Source organism: Amphibalanus amphitrite, unplaced genomic scaffold, assembly GCF_019059575.1.
Source record: "Amphibalanus amphitrite isolate SeventyFive unplaced genomic scaffold, NRLGWU_Aamphi_draft 000628F_arrow, whole genome shotgun sequence".
NCBI lineage: Eukaryota > Metazoa > Arthropoda > Thecostraca > Balanomorpha > Balanidae > Amphibalanus > Amphibalanus amphitrite.
In genome coordinates this window covers 212,786-231,695 of record NW_024882122.1, presented here as the reverse complement: position 1 = coordinate 231,695, position 18,910 = coordinate 212,786, and the positions used below count along the sequence as shown (strand labels likewise).

The 18,910-nt window shown below is 50.2% G+C and overlaps 1 protein-coding gene across 1 annotated transcript; it reads left to right on the top strand.

The window, feature by feature from the left end:
- Positions 1–1,451: 1,451 nt before the first annotated feature.
- LOC122363589 (bromodomain-containing protein 4-like) lies at positions 1,452–18,588 on the top strand. The gene is made up of 6 exons (XM_043333050.1): positions 1,452–1,909; positions 7,437–11,409; positions 16,529–16,638; positions 16,929–17,268; positions 17,747–17,969; positions 18,306–18,588. The coding sequence occupies exons 1-6, from the start codon at positions 1,844–1,846 to the stop codon at positions 18,460–18,462; spliced, it is 4,869 nt and encodes a 1,622-aa protein (XP_043188985.1). The 5' UTR covers positions 1,452–1,843; the 3' UTR covers positions 18,463–18,588.
- The last annotated feature ends 322 nt before the right edge of the window (positions 18,589–18,910 follow it).

Below are 18,910 nucleotides of genomic sequence, written 5' to 3'. Positions count from 1 at the left end.
GGAGTGGTCAGCTACTAAATTGTTGCTAGGTATCAAAACAATACATAGCCTGTGTGGCTTCAGTTTTTGCATACCATTTGTAGCACAAGGACGAACCATACTGTTACCACCGCTACCGCTACTGCTACTGCTGCTAGTAGTGGTAGTGACCGGGTCGTATCGGGCCAGATTGAGCCGCTTGTTTTTGTTGTGCACAAATTAACTCGCTTGCTCGCTTCGCTCGTTCATCAAATAGGTACCGATTACCGTGCGTTTTATACACACTTCTTAGGCAAAAACGTTATTTTGCCCAAGATTCTTCAAGATTTTGCCTACCAATTTCCTACATTTTCGTAGATCCAAGACCGTCACAGAGGGGCTCGTCTGCAGGGGGACAAACCCACTGTGCCCAACCCCCCTCCTTCGAAAGGTTCTGGATTCGCCCCTGTCTGGGCTGACCCCGGGCCTCAGGTGGCCCGGGGCGGGGGGCCCCTGCCGAGACCAGGTGGCCCCCTCCTGGGCGAAATCCTAGGTACGAGCTGGAGTCTGACCTACTGTTAGTTGTTACTATAGAGGCCAGTGGCGTTGACGCGGCTCCTTGACTTGGACCGGAGCTGGAGCCGGCTTATTCGTAACGAATGAAACGGAGATAAATAAAATTCTTATTTGTCAATGTTGCAAAAATAATTGATAGGCTCAAATACCCCAAAAATTCAAATAGGCCACGGATCATGATCGTGGATTCGGATAATGTTGTCTTGAATGGACCTACGCTACCTACATAGGTCCAAGGTCCTACATCTACATTCACGTGAGGTCTTATTTGTGTACCGTCGAACTGACCAGCATCAAAATTCTTTTGTAGGTCTGTTTCTGTTTACATGGCTTCCTTATTGCGAATGACCGCTGCAAATAGTCATTTCTTAAATAATATCCTTGGGTGTTTATTTTGTACCTACAGTCTACACCCAAGGACTCCTCGACTGGGAGGACGTATCCCCCCGTCCCCCCCGCTTTCGACGCCCATGACTATTATGTATGTAACTGTTGATGTTTTTGGCAATGCCGAAATGTTGGTATAGGTGATGCGTGTATCCTTCAGAAGAACGTGTCTTTATCAGTGTGAATAAAAGGTGTTTTTATCACACTGGAACCCATCACAGGGCCAGGCCGCTTCAAGCCTGACAACTGAGTGACAGTTGTTCTGCCACGGACAAATCTCTCCTTTCAGTCTCTGTGCCACCAAAGCATGAAATCAGACGTTATTTTCTGTTCTAGAGGGCAGCCGACAGATCGGTTTCAGAATGACAATGGATTCGGAGCCGTGACCATGTGAATAACGTCGACAGACCCATCCAATTGTGGAAACGCCACCCGGAGAATGTCAGCCGGCATTGTGTGCGGGGGCGTCAGCATTGTCCGACGACTGGTGCTTCTCGGCCGACCAGGCGCGGCTCGATCGTTCAGCGCTCACTGAACAAGAACAGGCGGCCGGCGGGGTTTTCACCAGGGGCGTCCTCTTTGAATACAGCGCTGACACAACGTGTCGCGCGCCACTCTAATTGGTGGTTACGGGACACCATGCGCATTGGCGCGCCGAAAGGAAAAGTGGCCGTGGTAGGCGCATGCGTGCCGCGTGCCGCCCGGGTGTCTGAGAGCGTGCCGCAGGCCTGTCGCGATCACTGTCTGGCGCGAGCTGGTGCGCTGCAGGCACGGAGAGGAGCCCGGAGGTAACCGGTCGCGGAGCCTGGTGTGTGGGGACGATACTCCGTACTCAGAAGTGCTGTTGATAAACACAGTGACGGTGATGTGATCGTATGACCGGGCGAACACAGGACATCGTATAGTTATCAGTGTTGGAGACATGAGGCCGGCACCAGTCATTGTGCTCGCCGCTGCCCTGGCGGTGATGGTGACGGGAGAGTCAAAGGTACGATGCTCAATGACGTTAGTCATTTCATCGCATTATTACTCAAATGATTCACAAACATTTAATAGCTAAGTGTCCGTCGCTTTTGTGAAGATCTTGATTGTGGAAGGCCGATTGTCGTCCCTAAACAAAACAACCACTTCATATGAACAACATGACAATACGCGTGGTGAAAACCACTGATGTCGGCGAACAACTCGGTCAAGTTATCCTTGAACGACCTGGGTCCTAAATTTTCACATATGCAGAAACGATGCATCAATAAGTGTGCAAAACGTAGGTATATTTCGGATTTTCGATGTCGGTGACCGAAGGTCGGATGAATTGTGAATTTTGTAGCTTCATCATTATAATGGCAAACTGAGCGTAAGTTTTTTGTGGAAATCCCTTATAAACACTCTAAAACTGGAACAGTTTATCATTGAATGCATATTGCATGTTGAACCGGAAAATTGCACCCATGACTGACACCATCTTAGACACCTAAGGTCACCGTAAGCCGTGAGAGGTAACAGTAAAGCTGTTTTCAATTTATACTTTTGACAGAGATATTCTGAATCGATTTAAATTTGTTCAGAGTGATGATATAGATCGAACGGTACACATACGTCATACAACCCTTTCTGGTCATGTCATGACCTTGGGCCAAATTTTCAAATTGATGTTTTTTAAATCAAGTGATGGTTCATTCGACGCGTCTCGACAAAATGAACGGGATGCGGATAAATCAACTTAGAACATGCACGGTGTTGAAAGCTATTGCATATTTTTTTACCGGGATATCGTCAGTTTTGAAAGTATTTGCCCTCTGGAGGCTATACTTTAGGTGAAATCTGAATACATTAATCAGCAAGACTATTAATGGGGCTATCGAATCCCATTTTCCGCGGCGCTGTAGCTCGATTCGTTCCCGACAGTTATGCGTCGCAATGTCAAAAATATCGACATAGGCGCAATTTGATCTTTAATGGCCTCTGATGGGGAGACCCTCACCCTTAACCGCACCTAAAAAATTGTTTGACTTTCTTCTTAATTATTTTTGGCGCTCTCGCCAAGCCCCTTAACCCGCGACCTGGTGGGGGGGCTATTTTTTGCCCCCCCCCTCCAGACTTTTCGATATATCTCCAGAACCGCTGCGCCGATCGTCACCAAACTTTCAGTACCCTCCCCGACATCAATTTTACACATTGTGACGAAAAATTTTTCCACAGGCTATGATAGGTTGGCCGGAAATGACGTCAGAGTGACGTCATGTTCTGCCGTTTTCGACCCAAAAAAGGGTTTCGCGGGAAGAGCTGTCAGGCCTATAGAGTTGCAAATACAGAAAAATGATAAAGACATAAAAGCTGTAGATTGAACACGGCTACGAAACTGCTATCTCGGATTTTTGAAATTTTTGGATTTTGACCCCCAAAAATCAAAAAATAGATTTTTTGGATATAATAATCGAAACATCCAAAAAAAATTTTGAATTTCGCAAAAACCGGAATATATGTGATAGTACTTACCGCCTTCCATCCACATACCAAATTTGAGATTGATACCTCTTTTTTGGCGAAGTTATAGCGAAAAAACTGTTCAAAATTGATGACGTCAAATTTTCAAACTCAATTTTTAGCAATTCTAGACCCAGTAGCGCAAAACAAAGACCACCATTAAACTCCCCGTGACGAGCTGCATCGAATCAATACCCATTTTATGCAAAACTATCAACTTTAAAATTTGACCCTTTTTTGCCTGACCTTGACCTGACCTTGACCTGAACTTCACCAGAAAGTGACCTAAGCCGTACCTGATAGTCTTATAACCAACACCTCAAGAAATGAAAAATTGGCCATAAAACATGTATCACACAACCTTAGTAAAGTTGGGCTCATGTGACCTGACCTGTGACCCTTGGTGACCTGACCTGTGACCTGACCTGGTATTGCCAGTGACCTCTAATAGCAACATATCTACTAGGCAACTGACGCCCTACCGCTGATTCTCGACAAAATGCGTTTTCGTCGGTGTTATAGCGCATTCCCTAGAAGACCCGTGAACGGTGAAACATTTCATCTTTGACCTGACCTGTGACGTCATCGGTGACCCCGAGGTCAATGAAATTTGGTTTCCTTCGACAAATGTGACAGGCCTTTCGAACGCCGTTTGAATTTTGCGGATCCGTCCAGTAGTTTCGGAGATACGAGGGGGGCAAAAAATAGCCCCCCCCCCACCAGGTCGCGTTATAAACAGACCCCACCAGGGCGCGGGTTAACGTGTGTCGCTACGTGGTCCAGGAGCCGAGTTAAACAGGGGGTGTTCAACCCCACCAAGACCCGGCAAGGGTTAAAATCTGCATAGGCTTCCTCTTGTCATGTGCAGCACGCTCGTTTTTTTTTACGAAGCATTAGCTCTATCAGGAACCGATGGATTGAGTTGAGGGTCAGGTCGATCATTCTCTGTCCTCGACCGTTGGGGCCTGTAAAAACGCCTAGTGCCCTATGCGTTTAGGTGAGCTGAAATTACTGCTGTGTTTTAGTACGGAGCAGCCGAGAGCACTTCCGGCACCGGCGTGTTTAATCTCTCACGGTTGGTTAGTTCTTAGTCGGTTCTCGGCGGTTACGACCAGACTGCCCAACGCTACAATGAATATGGCCCGTGACAGCTGACGAGCCTCAGCTGTTGATAACACTTTTTCTATGTTGTTAAATCATTCATAACAATAATTTCTTAGGCTATTTCCCATGCAGATAACTGAGCTATTCTGTAGCAGTTTTAAGTCTTCACTCGGAAGCGTTACCCGCTCATGACTGGAGCATACATACTATAAGTATTCGATAAAGCGAGCGACTGACGGGAGGGGTTTTACAGAGCCCTCCGCGTTCCTATGCCCAAAGCCTCCGCTCGTCCTATTTCCAAACTTCAAACGACGTGTAGTGATAGCCACAGAAAAATTGTTATGGGAAACCTAATTTTGTGAACCTCAAAGATACTGATGATGCCAAAAGTTAGGTCAAAGTAAAAGTTATCAAAATTAACCCTCGCATGTGTGCGGCGTTTGCCAGCTTCTAATGTGAAGGGGGGGGGGGGGGTCGGTTGGACCCCCCCCCCTTGCCGTTTGGCCCCCGATCGAGCTAGAGCTTCGCGGAAAAAACGAGCGTGTTGCCCGTGACGAGAGGAAGCCGATGATACCCAATTTTAAGGTCCTAGGTCATTGGTTGACCTTCCAGGTCAGGTCAATGACCCAAAGTCGGGAAAATCGGGACCTGTTAGAAAGTCGTAAAGTGTGGCTCCAAAGTTTTTTTCGGGGTGCTGATCACGAATATCGTGTTAGTTTTGATCACAAATGATGTCTTGAAGCATTTAGACCAGGTCGGGTCAGGTCAGGTCAGGTCAACCAGTAGGCGTCGTGACGGGTATTCGTAGTACGTGTCAACCGCCTCTGACAGCTTCGTAACATGTTACGAAGTCACCAAAACTACTTCGTAAATGTTCAAATGGTTGCTAAATTCGAATTCAGCTCCAAAAACTAGCCTAGAAACATGTAAAACTCGAAAAAGTGACCCGAGGTCACCCGAGGTCACCAAAGGTCAATGACCTGACCTGACCTTCAGGTGACCTTGACACACACGGGAGTAGCATCAAATCACATGTTTGAACGTTTGAAACCACGAAAAGCTTGCAAACACGCGGCTAGTGCGAGCCGACATACGCGAAATCGCGATTCCGGCCAAACATGGGCTCGGAAAAGAGGTCACAGGTCAAAGGTCCTTTGGGTCAGGGTCATGAAATTTTCAGGGTAGGTGTAAAATTGATCAATGCGAGGGTACTGAAAGTTTGGTCGCGATCGGCCGCTTGTTATTCGCGAAAAACCATGGGGGGTCCATCCGACCCCCCCCCCCCTAACACATGCGAGGGTTAAGGCATGTTAGCATTTCATTTTCGGTCTCCGGCCGTTGCTTAGGGACCCTCCCACCTTCAAAAAAGTGAATGAATTGTCATAAAAGTGATGTGGCTCGGTTCAGAATGAGCGGAAACGAATATCTACCAAATTTCACCGAAAAGTATTCACCGGTTTTCAAGACTTTTATTTTTGCTTACTTTTTGGGATCCCCGCTGTTCCTAGCGACTTTATTTGGAAGCAATAGTTTGGCAGCTGAAAGTGCGGCACTTGTTGCGCGCAAAGCAGCATATACCACCGCGTGCTACCAAACGTTTTAGCAAAAGGTTTAAAATCGCTAGATCTGCGCTGACGTCACGCATTCAGAGGGGGTATTCAAATGCATTAGCCCCTCTGAATCCAAAGTGCTGCAACTTTGAAATTAGATATTTTCGATTTGAGGCATTTCTCGATGTTTTGAATGCTCAAATCGGTAAGTACAAGCCAGGGATCCTATTTTGGCTATCTCAACTCAAAACTAATGTTAAGGTTACTTTAAGGGCTTCGCGTCCAGGTAGCGGACTTTGCAGTTAGCTGAGATCTCGTCTTGCTGCATGTGCCAACAGTTGCGTTGGTTAGAAGTGGTAAATAACTTGTTTTCCGAACACTCCCAGGCATGGTGGCTGTGTGGTTTTGTGGTCTGACCAGTTACTGGTGAGCGACAAGAACACCTGGAGTCTCTCACCCATAACGATAACGAACTCCTTCGCTACTTCCGGGTAATCTCCGTCGAGCAAGATGACTGCAGTAGTGCTCACCCACACTGGTTATTTAGCCTGCATTGTTAACCGCAGGTTGTTTGAGATAGACAAACACTATTCGCTAGAATTGTGTTTTTTCTATTGAAAAACAATCGGAGCAGTTCTCGTAGTCTGCAGTATTCCCGAGCCTTTATCAAATGCCTAGGTATTGTATTATCAGCTCAAGTGTTCAGTTATGTAAAAGTGGATAAAGCCAGCCATCCAGTTCAGTGATTGCATGCACATTGCCACATTACTATCGCGTTACAGCGCATTAGCCAAAACATCATTGCAACAAACCACGGAGTTATACAGTTATAAATTTGTATAAAAGTTAACAATGCCGCTGAAAGGAGGCGTCTCTCCTGCAATCTCAGTATAGGGCGGGACAGGCAGTTGAGTGACAGGTTCGGTTTGAACCGGTCTGGGAATCACCCGGCCTTGTTTCTCAGTCGGTATACTCTGACGACACTCTGCACACTGCCGAGCCACTGCAATGCTGCAGCGCGCCCGCAGACACGCGCCAGGCACTTCCGTGAGAAATTGGCGGCTCGGTTTGGTCACCACGAGCTGAACGTAACTGTCAGTTTAAGATAATTGGTGTTTCTGCAACTTAACGTAATCGATGCCGCTTAGAATATCGACAGAATACCTTTCTCGGTGTAAACGTAACAAGCGGTTCGTTTGTCTTTACGAGAATAGTGTGGGAAACGTCGATGATTAGCTATATGTTCATGCCTGTATCAGATTTAGTCGTTGGCAACTATTGCACAGTGTACGGCTAAAGTTAGTCTGAATGATGCCACAACTGTTTGAAGCAATTCGAGACTGAATCAGCTCACCGTCTTATCCGCTCCGTTTCCAGGTTGTATCAGGAAAGAAGGATGACTCCAGCGGCCAGACTCTGCCTGGAACTCGCCCGTCTGACTCCGGTTCGGACGAGATTCCTCCGGCTGCGGACACAAATCCCGCCGGCGAGGTTCGAGCGGCCACCGCTCTTCAGCCACAGTTTGTTGTCCCTGACAACGGCGAACCGGTAGGTCTGCTGGTGAACTCTGGCGTCCCCAGAAGGGACATCAGTGTCGATGGGGACACGGAACCTACAGCGGCGAGTCGCGGTGACGGTCCCGTGTCCCCCGGTCGCCATGGGCCGTCGGCCGCTGCCAGAACAGACCTGTACGGTCTCCTTAGCGGTCCAGAGGTGACCGCCAAAGACGCCGAGCAGCTCCAGTCCGTGGGTTCACTGGCCGCACAGAGGCGCAGCGGAGACGCGTCAGCTCGCCGGGCTCAGGCCGACTCCGATCCTCGCAGCCGAGGCCGTCTGCTGTCGCTCATTGATGGCGTGTACCAGGAGAGTCTGGACGGGGACGGTAACACCACCTACATCACACCGCTGGACCGGGTCAGCGAGGAGCCCTTCGAGCTGTCCGTCAGACGCTACAGCAGGTTCGTGGAGAGCCGGGCACAGCGGGGCGGTCGGATGCACGCGGAAGAGGACCTGGAGGACCTGCTTCAGAGACTGAGGGGCAGACTGAACCTACAGGAGTCGAACGGGAGTTCAGCTGGAGAATCAGGGGATCTGCACAGAATTCATCGTGAACGCAGCCACACTAACCTGGAAACTGCTGATGCTTTGGTGAAAACAAAGCTCGGTGAAGGGAATATAGTTGATGAGTCAATTGACCTTGCGCCTTTGATTTTGTTCGATTCCAAAAGTGAAACAGGTTCGCCCCCATCATTCGAACAAACTGAGCAGATTCATGATGATAAATATGAAAGTGATCTCGACAGTTCTGATGAATATTACGAGGACGTAAATGCTGATCATGAGTATGAGGACTACCAGTATGACACTTATACAGAATACGACCACGGACAAGAACTAAGTGATAATGATGTTGCGGAAAACAGCAGAGCTCTGGAGGGACTGGAAAATAAAGCCTCATTAGACACCGATTACTCAAATGCCAAAGCGGAACAGGACAGCGGCTTCTTTGTGCTACCTCCCGCAGAAAAGAACGAAAGACCAACGGAAGGTCACGACGAACCCACTATCATCGAATCTCCTTTCGATGATGACACACATTCTAAGGAAAGTAAAAGTAATACTGAATCGCCAGCGTCGACAGTCAAACGCAAGTTATTTGACAAAGATGAGGAGCGTAAAAACCATGTCGACACAAACGAAAAGATTACCTCTAGAAGACATGTAAATAACCTCGCCGAACTACCCGAGACGCTACAGCCACCTCTTGATGATAAATCGGAATCTTATTTGCAATTTGATCCGGAGGCACAGACAGTCCAAGAATCTGTACCTTCTTTACATGAGCACACAGATAACGTCTTAGTCACGGCTGAGTCAGTAGACGTTTCGGACACGGAGAAACATTCTGATGATGGCCGATATTCAGGAGGAGCAGACGAAAAGTCTAGACGTCTTCCGGAGTATGAAACACATGCGGAGATCAGTCTTAGAGGAGGCATCGAATCCTCGGATCCACAGGCAGAAGGTTATGGTCCCGCCAAGCCGTCAAGCATTTACAAACCAAGCAATGACACTGAGCTGCATAATGTGACCAAGCCAGAAGATGTTGCTTCTGAACAGGCACCGCAACGAGCGGTCACTCCTCGTAGTCTTGACCAGGAGGACCTCTCTCTTTACAACTCTCCACCTATCTCTGCCACCGACAAAAGCAGCGAGCGGGCCGAGCCTCGGCTGATCGAACCGTGGGAGCCGCCAAAGCAGCAGCCCAGAATCCGAATTCACCTCCCGTTTGTGCAGGAGGAGACCATCATCCAGTTCCATCCACCAGACCGACACAATTATGGTCCACCGAAGGGAGTCGCCTCGACCAGCTCCAAACCGATGACTCACAGCAGCCATCCGTCGAGGACTCGCGGCAGTGCTGCAAAGACCAAGAACTCCCCACCGCCCGCCCTCCGGAATCCCGGCCGTTCTCCCTCCGACGGACACATCGCGAAGGGCTCTCCCGTGCCGAGTCACCTGCTGCCGAAGGAGCACAGAGTAGTGCCTCAGCGCCCTCAGCAAGTGAAGCGTCCACGACCCAGCGCGTCAGTGCACAAGCCGCCCAAACCCTCTGTTTCTGACACCACCCATCGGCCTCTCGCTCACACGACCCTTCGTCAGTCTGTCCACAAGCCTCACCACAGACCGACCACTAGCCATCCCAAGCCGTCCCTGCGCCCGGCATGGCTTGACGTTCCACGAGAAGTTCTTCCGCTGGCAGGTCCTTCCGACACTTACGCTGACCTACCGTACGACCCAGCCACTGAGTTGTCCTTTGACCCAGTCCGGCTTACCACGACTTCTCCGGAGTACTTCCCGGTCTACCCACCCACGCATCCGCACAGTGCCGCTAACGAAGACGAAGAGCAGTCCAGCTATTCGCAGGTGGAGTCCTCCCCAACTCCTCACGGACCTACTCACACCGAGACGAGTTATGTGTCTCCGATTCCGGTAAAGTTGAAGCCAACTGAACCCTCTTCATACGTGTCGCTGCAACCGAACCCCTTGTATGTTTCAAATAATCCTTCAGCATCACCGTCTTATGTTCCACCAGCGCCGACGCCTTCTTACACTTCAACTACGCCGACCCCTTCATATTCGCCACCCACTTCATACACGTCACCAAAACCAATCACAGTACATACATCACCGAACCCCATTTCATCGTATGCCTCGCCGACCCCTAGTCCTTCGTACGTCCCACCAACTCCCACCCCAGAATACATTCGCCCACATATCCCCCCAGCGCACGCTTCATCCGTGCATCCCATTCCAAAACCTCACCTGGTGAATCTTCCTCATAGTGAGATAGTGCACCCTGTGCCGGGACATCAAGATCCACATCCTCTGCCTGGTCATCCGAAACCACATCCACCAGTCGTCTTACCCCCACCTGCCATCCGGAACTATGCCGTTCCGTCTGTGGACAAGCTCTCTGAGCGTCCTCTGCCTCGAGTGCCAGCTTCCTCACACATTCAGGGTCATGAAGAGCCTCCAGTCTTTGCTCACCCCGCGACCGTTCCAGATGTTCCGCCTCCACATCCCGGACACGTTGAACAGCCCGTTCGCAACTACGTGCGTGCACCTAGTGACAGACTAGTGCAGAAGCCGGCACCTCCAGCGGCTCACACGCCCAGCCCCGACCAGCCCGGTCACTCCATCCGAAACTACGTGACCCCACCGAGCCACGAGCTTGCGCAGAAGAAGCCGACGGCAGTGTCAGCGCCTCATCCTCCGGAGATCCACACGGCCGACCCGCCGGTTCGTAACTACGCTGTCACAGCCAAAGGCCACCAGGAGAAGAGGCCGCACCTGGTGTTGGCTCAACCGTCCAACCAGGCTGCTATAGGGCATACCAACAGGAACCACCAACCACCGGGGGACGGTGCTGATCGTCGGACTGCCGAGCAGGACCCCGTGGAGCCGCACATCGTAGTCGGAACTCTAGAGCGTCCTGCCGATGGTACTGAAGATGCCGGTGATAATCAGCTGGAATCGTCCTATTCTTCATTGGAGTCTGAGCCACGGCAGACTGTGGGCGACGATCACGAGCTCCCGCAGCTGCAACAGCACCATCAAGAACAAGAACAAAATCATCAGCATGACGAACCTCAAGAGGCGCAACAGCAAGGGGACAGCGAAACTTCTCCACATCAACTTCCCGAGGCTTCTTCCTCGGACACCCACCGTCCTCAGAGGCCGCAGCGACAGGGGACGACCATCATCGACGTACTCGAGGCAGCTGACTCCCGCCTCCTGCTGAAACTGATGGACCTCTCTGGGATGCGGGAGCTTCTGGAGGCTACAGGTAGGTCGGGGTCAGGGGACGAATGGGACGATTGTTATAGTTATTCAGAAAATGGGCATGATTTTGTTTTTAATAAGCTTCTCTTTAACCAATTTATTTCATACGCTCCTATAGGCAATGCTATACCGCAATACCAATAACCGTTTTATTTGTGTTTCATTTCAAGCAATTCTTTACATTTTTTGCTATTTTATAGGGCTTGAATGAAGTCCGGCATGTGTAGGTACCGTGTAGTGTGAACTACTACTCTGTAATGCACCACTTTAATAGGTTAGCGTGTTGTGCTGCGTTAGAGTTTCCCGTTTCTCCTCGTGTGCCTGTCATCCTGACACGCTGTTTGAGAAGTTGCCGTGGTAGACACCAATAACATACGAACACTTTCCCAGATAAACAGAGCAATGTTTACTGTGAGCGATCCGCCATTGCCAACCAGATCTTTTTCCTATTCCCATTGATAAACCTGTTTTGTTCGACATTGGAGTTAATTCAGTCGAGCTGTTTTAAATGATAGATCCAAACAAAACCTTTCTTCATCATTTGTTCTTACGGATTGTTCCTAACGCCACAGTAGTCCTAGTTACCTGCTTTCCTACCCATCTCCAGGCGTGTTTTCTGTTCCTAAATATGATTATCTTATAGCTTCTGATGATCTCGTTATACCTTCCGTCTCGGTCTGACAAATATGCACGCGTCACGAGTCGGGGGTAACCAGCGGGAAGGGGAGGGGGAGGGGTGGAAGCTCGGGTGCAGTCAGCGGCGCGCCCAGCTTTCCCATGCCGCCGCCGCCGCCGGGCGTGGCGGGTGACGTGTGACGAGTGACGAGGAGCGCTGTTACGCTCTGTGACGGGGAGTAACGACAGAAGGACGGAGCCCGTATATCGGCGCCGCGACACGGAAAGGCGTAGACCGTATACCTCCATGTCCGACGGGAATGCACAAAAATGCACTTGATGTCTCAACGCCTGTTAGAAACTGAAACGTTTTTTGCACCCGACGTTTATCTGTTATCGCAATTACATTGGTTTTGACGATAAAGTTGTTAATTGTCTTGACGAACTTGAACTGGCTTGCCAAACTCGGCGTGTGATATTGATTATTGACTGACTTAAATTGATTTGGCAGTTATTGTTGAGCCAGATTTAGTTGCGTTAATCGTTCATGCACGAAGCGTTCGTAATTGTCCAAATTCGGCAATATGACATTACCTACTATTTCCAGATTTTGCAAGATCTAACTCTAAACGAAAAAACATTGAATTGCGAATAGATCCAAGATTGCGTGTTGCATTCCCCTGATAAAACCTATCCATACATGATATCCATATCCATTCAGGTATCTCAGCTTAGTGCCTTTTCGCGAGAGGTCAAAACCCGAAGAATGCCATTAACAATATGCCACTAGCACAATAGGTCCGGAGGCTGCGATCACTTCGATAGGTGACGTCCATTCAGCTGCTTTATATAGCTTTCAGGCACTGCAGCGACCGCAAGGCGCGAATAGGGGAAGGGGCATGCAAATTGTTGTCAACAGTTATGTTATGACGACGCATCGGAAGAAGCAAACTTCCAAACATCGATTTTGGCATCTGCTCCCCCGTTTCTTCTTCATCACCCAGTAACACGCCCAGTAACATTGTTCACGGCGGAGCACCTATTTGTTTGAGTTTGAAAGAAAAACAACAACAAAGCAAACGACATGTCATTCGAAAGGTAGCTTCTTACTAGTAAACAACTGCTAAAGTTCATCAGATTCCAAACGGTCTAAACGGATCAAAATTCAGAGCCTATTTTAAGGGAATTTGACTGGGGGGCAACCTGGAAAATTGTCTTTAATAATCGCCCGTATTGGTGTTTCCAGTAGCGAGCGTATAGGGGGGGGGGGGGGGGTCCGTTGGACCCTCCCCCTTGCCGTTTCGCCCCTGATCGAGCTAGAGCTTCGCGGAAAAAACGACCGTGTTGCCCGTGATGAAAGGAAGCCGATTATACCCAATTTTAAGGTCCTAGGTCATCGGTTGACCTTCCAGGTCAGGTCATTGACCCAAAAGTCGGGAAAATCGGGACCTGTTAGAGCGTCGTAAAGAGTGGCTGCTATGGTTTTTCGGGGTGCTGATCACAAATATCATGTTAGTTATGATCATAGATGATGTCTTCATGCATTTAGGCCAGGTCAGGTCAGGTCAGGTCAACCAGTAAGGGTTTTGCTGCCGGGTAGGGGAAGGTGGGGTAAGACGGCCCAGCGGGGCAAGACGGACCACCAGCCCTCCCGGCTGAACCACTGCTGGTATCTACTGCTTTAAGCACTCACTATGTTTGTTTTCCTTCGTAACAATGGCCACCTTGAGCTCATGCTGCTAGGATGCATAGCTTTTGAGTTATTGAGAAAAATGTTGTTTTTCGTCAAACCGATCTTATATAAGAGGTCTACGGGTGATTCAATTACGGCGCCTTTCTTGCATGATTAGTTTCTATTTTGCACTTAACTATGAAGAACAAAGCTATAAACTTAGTTATAGTCACACTTAAGGAAAGGCAAGGTTTTGCAATGTTGGGCTATTTGACATATACGTCATGATAATGACAGAATTTAGATATGGGGCAAGACGGACCACTGTGGTCCATCTTACCCTGTGGTGGTCCATTGTACCCTGCATATGGAAAGTTCTTTTCCAAAACATTGACACAAGTTTAAGTAAGCTAATTTTTCAGGAAGGAGTCTTTGTTGCATGTGAGCCATGCATGCAAGTGCTCAGTTAGCATGCATTCATGCCAAACGACAATTAACACACATGTTCCCAGCTTTTAGCTGCACTTCCATCACACATGAGTAAAGAATAAAGGCTCATTACTTTTTCTTACAAGAGTACAGAGCAGAAGTGTAACACACATGAACGGATAGCAGGCACTGCTGGGTGGTCCGTCTTACCCCACGTTTTTTCTTGTCTGAGTTTTTGACATGTCCCTCTTTAAGAGCATCCACCACCTAAATGTCTTTAATTTGAAATTTAGTCTTTACACATATCAACAGAGGAAGGATTGAGCATTCCGAAGACTATAAATAATATGAATTACGAGAGCAGTGTAGCAAGATATGCGGCCTCAAACCTTAGCTGGTCCGTCTTACCCCACCTTCCACTATTTGTAGTAGGTGGCAACCGCCTCTGACAGCTTCGTAACATGTTACGAAGGCACCAAAACTACTTCGTAAATGGTCAAATGGTTGCTTAATTCGAATTCAGCTCCAAAAACTAGCCTAGAAACATATAAAACTCGAAAATGTGAACCGAGGTCATCAAAGGTAAATGATCTGACCTGACCTTCCGGTGATCTTGACACCCACCCTAATGCATGGACCAACATCATATCCCATGTTTGAACGTTTGAAACCACGAAAAGACTGACTGCAAACGCGCGGCTAATGCGAGGCGACATAGGTACGTACGCCGAATCGCGACCTCGGCCAAAAATGGTGCCATGGTGCTAGGCCGCCGGTGCATCTGAAAGAACTGTGGTGCCCCTGATAAGCCTGAAGTTCCAACGACAGGCCCGTGGTGCCCCTGACAGGCCCATGATGCCTTTGCGAGGCCGGTGGTGTCCACGTGAGGCCGGTGGTGCCCCTGGGCCCTGACAGGACTGTGGTGCTCCTGACAAGCCTGGAGTGTCCCCGACAGGCACGTGGTGCCACTAACAGGCCCAAGGTGTCCCAGTCCCTGCAAGGCCGGTGGTGTCCCTGCCAGGCATGTGGTGTCCATACTAGGCCTCTGGTGCCCCTGACAGGTCCGTGGCGCCCTTGCTAGGCCTATGGTGCCTCTGGCAGGCCTATGGTGCCCCTGGCGGGCCTGTGGTGGTACCCCTGACAGGCCCAAGGTGGTGCCCCTGCGAGGCCGGTGGGGCCCCTGGCAGGTCTGTGGTGCCCCTGGCAGACCTATGGTGCTCTTGCTAGGTTGATGGTGCTCCCAACAGGCCTGTGGTGCCCCTGACAGGCCGGTGGTGCCCCTGGCAGGCCTGTGGTGTCCCCGGGCCCCAAGAGGGTGGGGGGTCATGACCCATATGACCCACCCTTAGATACACCACTGGTCATTACTTACAGACTGACTCATTTGACATCCATTGCAAAACAAGTCACAGTAGTTACGTAGTATGTTTGTCACCCTGTGCCTTTATGCCCATTTTTATAGTGGGCAAATCTCGACGACTAGGGGGGCAATTCTGTTGAGTGCGGGGGCATTTGCCCCCCCCAGTTAACATGTTAAAATAGGCCCTGGATCAAATAGGTGCCCAATGTTCCGTCGTGAACACAGCGACAATGAATCAACTAGCCAGCAACTAAATTGAAACTCCCCCGTAACGTCGAGAGCGCCGCGCTGCCGGACGTCACGGCTGTCTGTGTGACGCCGTGACATCACGGTCGACTGTGACGAGCGTCACGGTGACGGAGCCAGCCGTGACGCTCATGGATCGTGGGGGGATGTGGGGAGAGCGTCCCCAAAATTACCCGTAAGGTGAGCACGGGCGCCGAGGGTCGGGTGACGTCCTGTTGCCCAACACTGTCACACCGTGACGTGACGGTCGGGCCCGTGTGACGCGTGTTGTGCGTGACGGGAGCGGAGAATGGAAGGGCCTGTCGAAGTGCCCGCTCGATGCGCGCGCACTGAACTGGTGAAAAGCGGACAGCCGCGATGGTGGGTAATTGCTAACTAATGGGTGCAGTTCGGAGTGGTGTTACGAAAGGCCGTATCGCCTCACACCCGTGCTTCTCACTGGTCCGGTCAATGCGGGTACGACGCCTGTTGTCGGCAGTCAGGTGGCTCTTCCGAACTTTTTTGATAGATTACAAAACGCAGCATACCACGCATGGGTGAAAATGGCTATAATTACAGCCCATCACCCTACAAACATCTGCCAAGCATGGCGTGCTGCGCGGTAGCTCATACCGAGAACAACACGGACAGTAAAGGCGAGGACACTGATTACGCAAAAGATGCCAGGCCTGACCGTATATAGACATGGATTGAAGCCAGGCAACATTGGCAAACAAACAAACCTAATGTACTCGTGTTACCCACCTACACACTACCAAGCCATGTGCTGAACCATGCTATGTCGTGGTCCGTCCGCTCCAGGTCCGTACACGCTGTTCGCTCCCAGCGAGCGGGCCCTGGGGGAGCTGCTGCACCGTCTCGGCGGAGTGGACACCATCCTCGATACCATGGGCAAGGACAGTCTGCTCAAGGTAGGCGGCAGCTCAGCCACCCGGCAGGGCGGTGGTGTCCGCTGATGTCAGTGTTGCTGTATGTAGATTTGCGTTGTTTTATTTCATTCATCTACGATATGTAACAAAAGCTAGCATAAGTTAGCGGTATTACGAACTTCGCGTCATCAGCATAGCATCATTGCATCATCATACTTAGCGATATAACTGCTTACGGTAATAATGTTAACAGGTGTTTGAATATCTGATTACATCGGCTCGACTACCGTGCCACTCCGGACTAACTCACTCCGCCCCCTCTCCCGTCACAGCTGCTGCAGTACCACGTGCTGCGGGGCTACGCCCTCCTCGAAGACATGGAGCACGAGCTGCTGGCCAGGACACTCGAAGGCTCGCACCTGCGCATCAACCGCTACGACACCTACGACAACGTGTACGGCAGCGCCAACATCACGACGGCCAACGGCGAGCGACTGGTGCGCGCCGAGCTAGCCGCTGACAACGGCCTGGTGCACTTCATCGAGGGCGTGCTGGCGCCGCCGCCAGCCGACCTGGTGCGCACCCTGAGCAGGGACCCGCGCGGCAGGTTCAGTGTGCTCATAGAGGCCGTCAAGCTGGCCGGCCTGCAGGAGCTGCTGGCGGACACCACAGGTCGGTGGCTGCCGGGGGGAGGGGGAGGAATACGGCTATGGAAGTGTAAAATAAATTGAGGCGATTACACGTTATCAATGATGATATAGGTAATGAAACACGGTAATATATAAAATGAATAATTGGATTGCATAACAAAGTAGATGCCTACCAAAAACGTGGCATGCGGAGGGTAGGGAGGATTTCGAGAAACGAACTAGTGAAAGGTGCAAGGTGTGGGCCGAAGGGCCGTTTGCTGCGTTTGCGTGACCCACAGTTGGTGTGCCTTGTCAAGTTTACCTTCACCCATCAGCCACATGCTTGCTAATTTTCCCCGCTCCGGCGTCTTTAAATATTTCATTATCAAATCTTCACTTGCGTGATTAAGACGATGGGGTGCTCCATGGATCGTTTATGCAATAAACAAGCGATGAATTCTATTCCACAGTAACTACCGCCCGACACAGACTAAAAAGTGACCCTTCCCCTCCCTCGGCAGCCGGTCCGCTGACGCTGCTGGCTCCCACAAACGTGGCGTTCACGCAGCTGCCGGCTGAGCAGCTGCGCCGGCTGCTGCGCGACCGTCGCCGGCTGCGGCAGCTGCTGCTCGGGCACGTGCTGGTCGGCAGTGTGTACTCGTCCGGCCTGCAGCCGTTCCAGGAACTGGAGACGCTGGCCGGATCCACCGTGCGCGTCTTCAGCGACACAGGTGAGCAGTGGACGTAAATAAGATGCTGAGTATCTACTATGCTGTCCTTTCTTTGTCTTCTGTCTGTCTACCTCTCTCCAGCTCTCTCTCTCTCTCTCTCTCTCTCTCTCTCTCTCTCTCTCTCTCTCTCTCTCTCTCTCTCTCTCTCTCTCTCTCTTTCTCTCTCTCCCTCTGTCTCCCTCCCTCCCTCCCCCTCCACCTTAGGTGGTCAATGGCTTTCGGAACTTGTCAGCAAATTATGTGCGAAACTGAAACGATTTTGCGTTTGATTGCTTGCAGTAGTGCGAATCCGCTATCAATATTTTAACATTCTTCGGCAACATCATCAGTACCTCTCCACCCATGTCAGTTCCGTTTTCGCCCGGGTCTCACTTCCGTCTTCCATTGGTCATCCGGCAGTGTCGATGAAGGTGGACAACGCGCTTGTGATCGTGCCTGACGTCACGGCCGGGAACGGTGTGGTGCACGCCATCGACGCAGTGCTCGGCCTCCCAGAGGAGCGGTGAGAAGTGTGACGTCATTGTGACGTCATCGGGCCGACAAGGTTCGCCGATTATTTCTTGTGCTGCTATGATTATGATCACGGAGCTGACCCAAGGACTGACGTTATTGGGATTCAAGAGAGGGGTGCATTTTACACGAGAAAAAGTTGACTTTGAAATGCACGTGTGTTTGTTTAGAAGCGATCACAGTATGCTAGCCTTATCTCAGTATTTACATTATGCTTATGAGCGAATGACATCACTTAGTGAGTGAAATCATATGTGCGAAACAAATAATTAAAAAGGAGATGAAGTGAAAATGTGCTAGGATGTTGTGTTAATTGTTAGCCGTGTCTTTCATCTAATATGGTAGAATGTGTGTATGCTTGTGGTTTAGTGCATCCGTACCAATTGGAACCCTACAATAAGAAAGGGACGTTTCTCCATAGCTGAGTATTGATTCATGAATAAC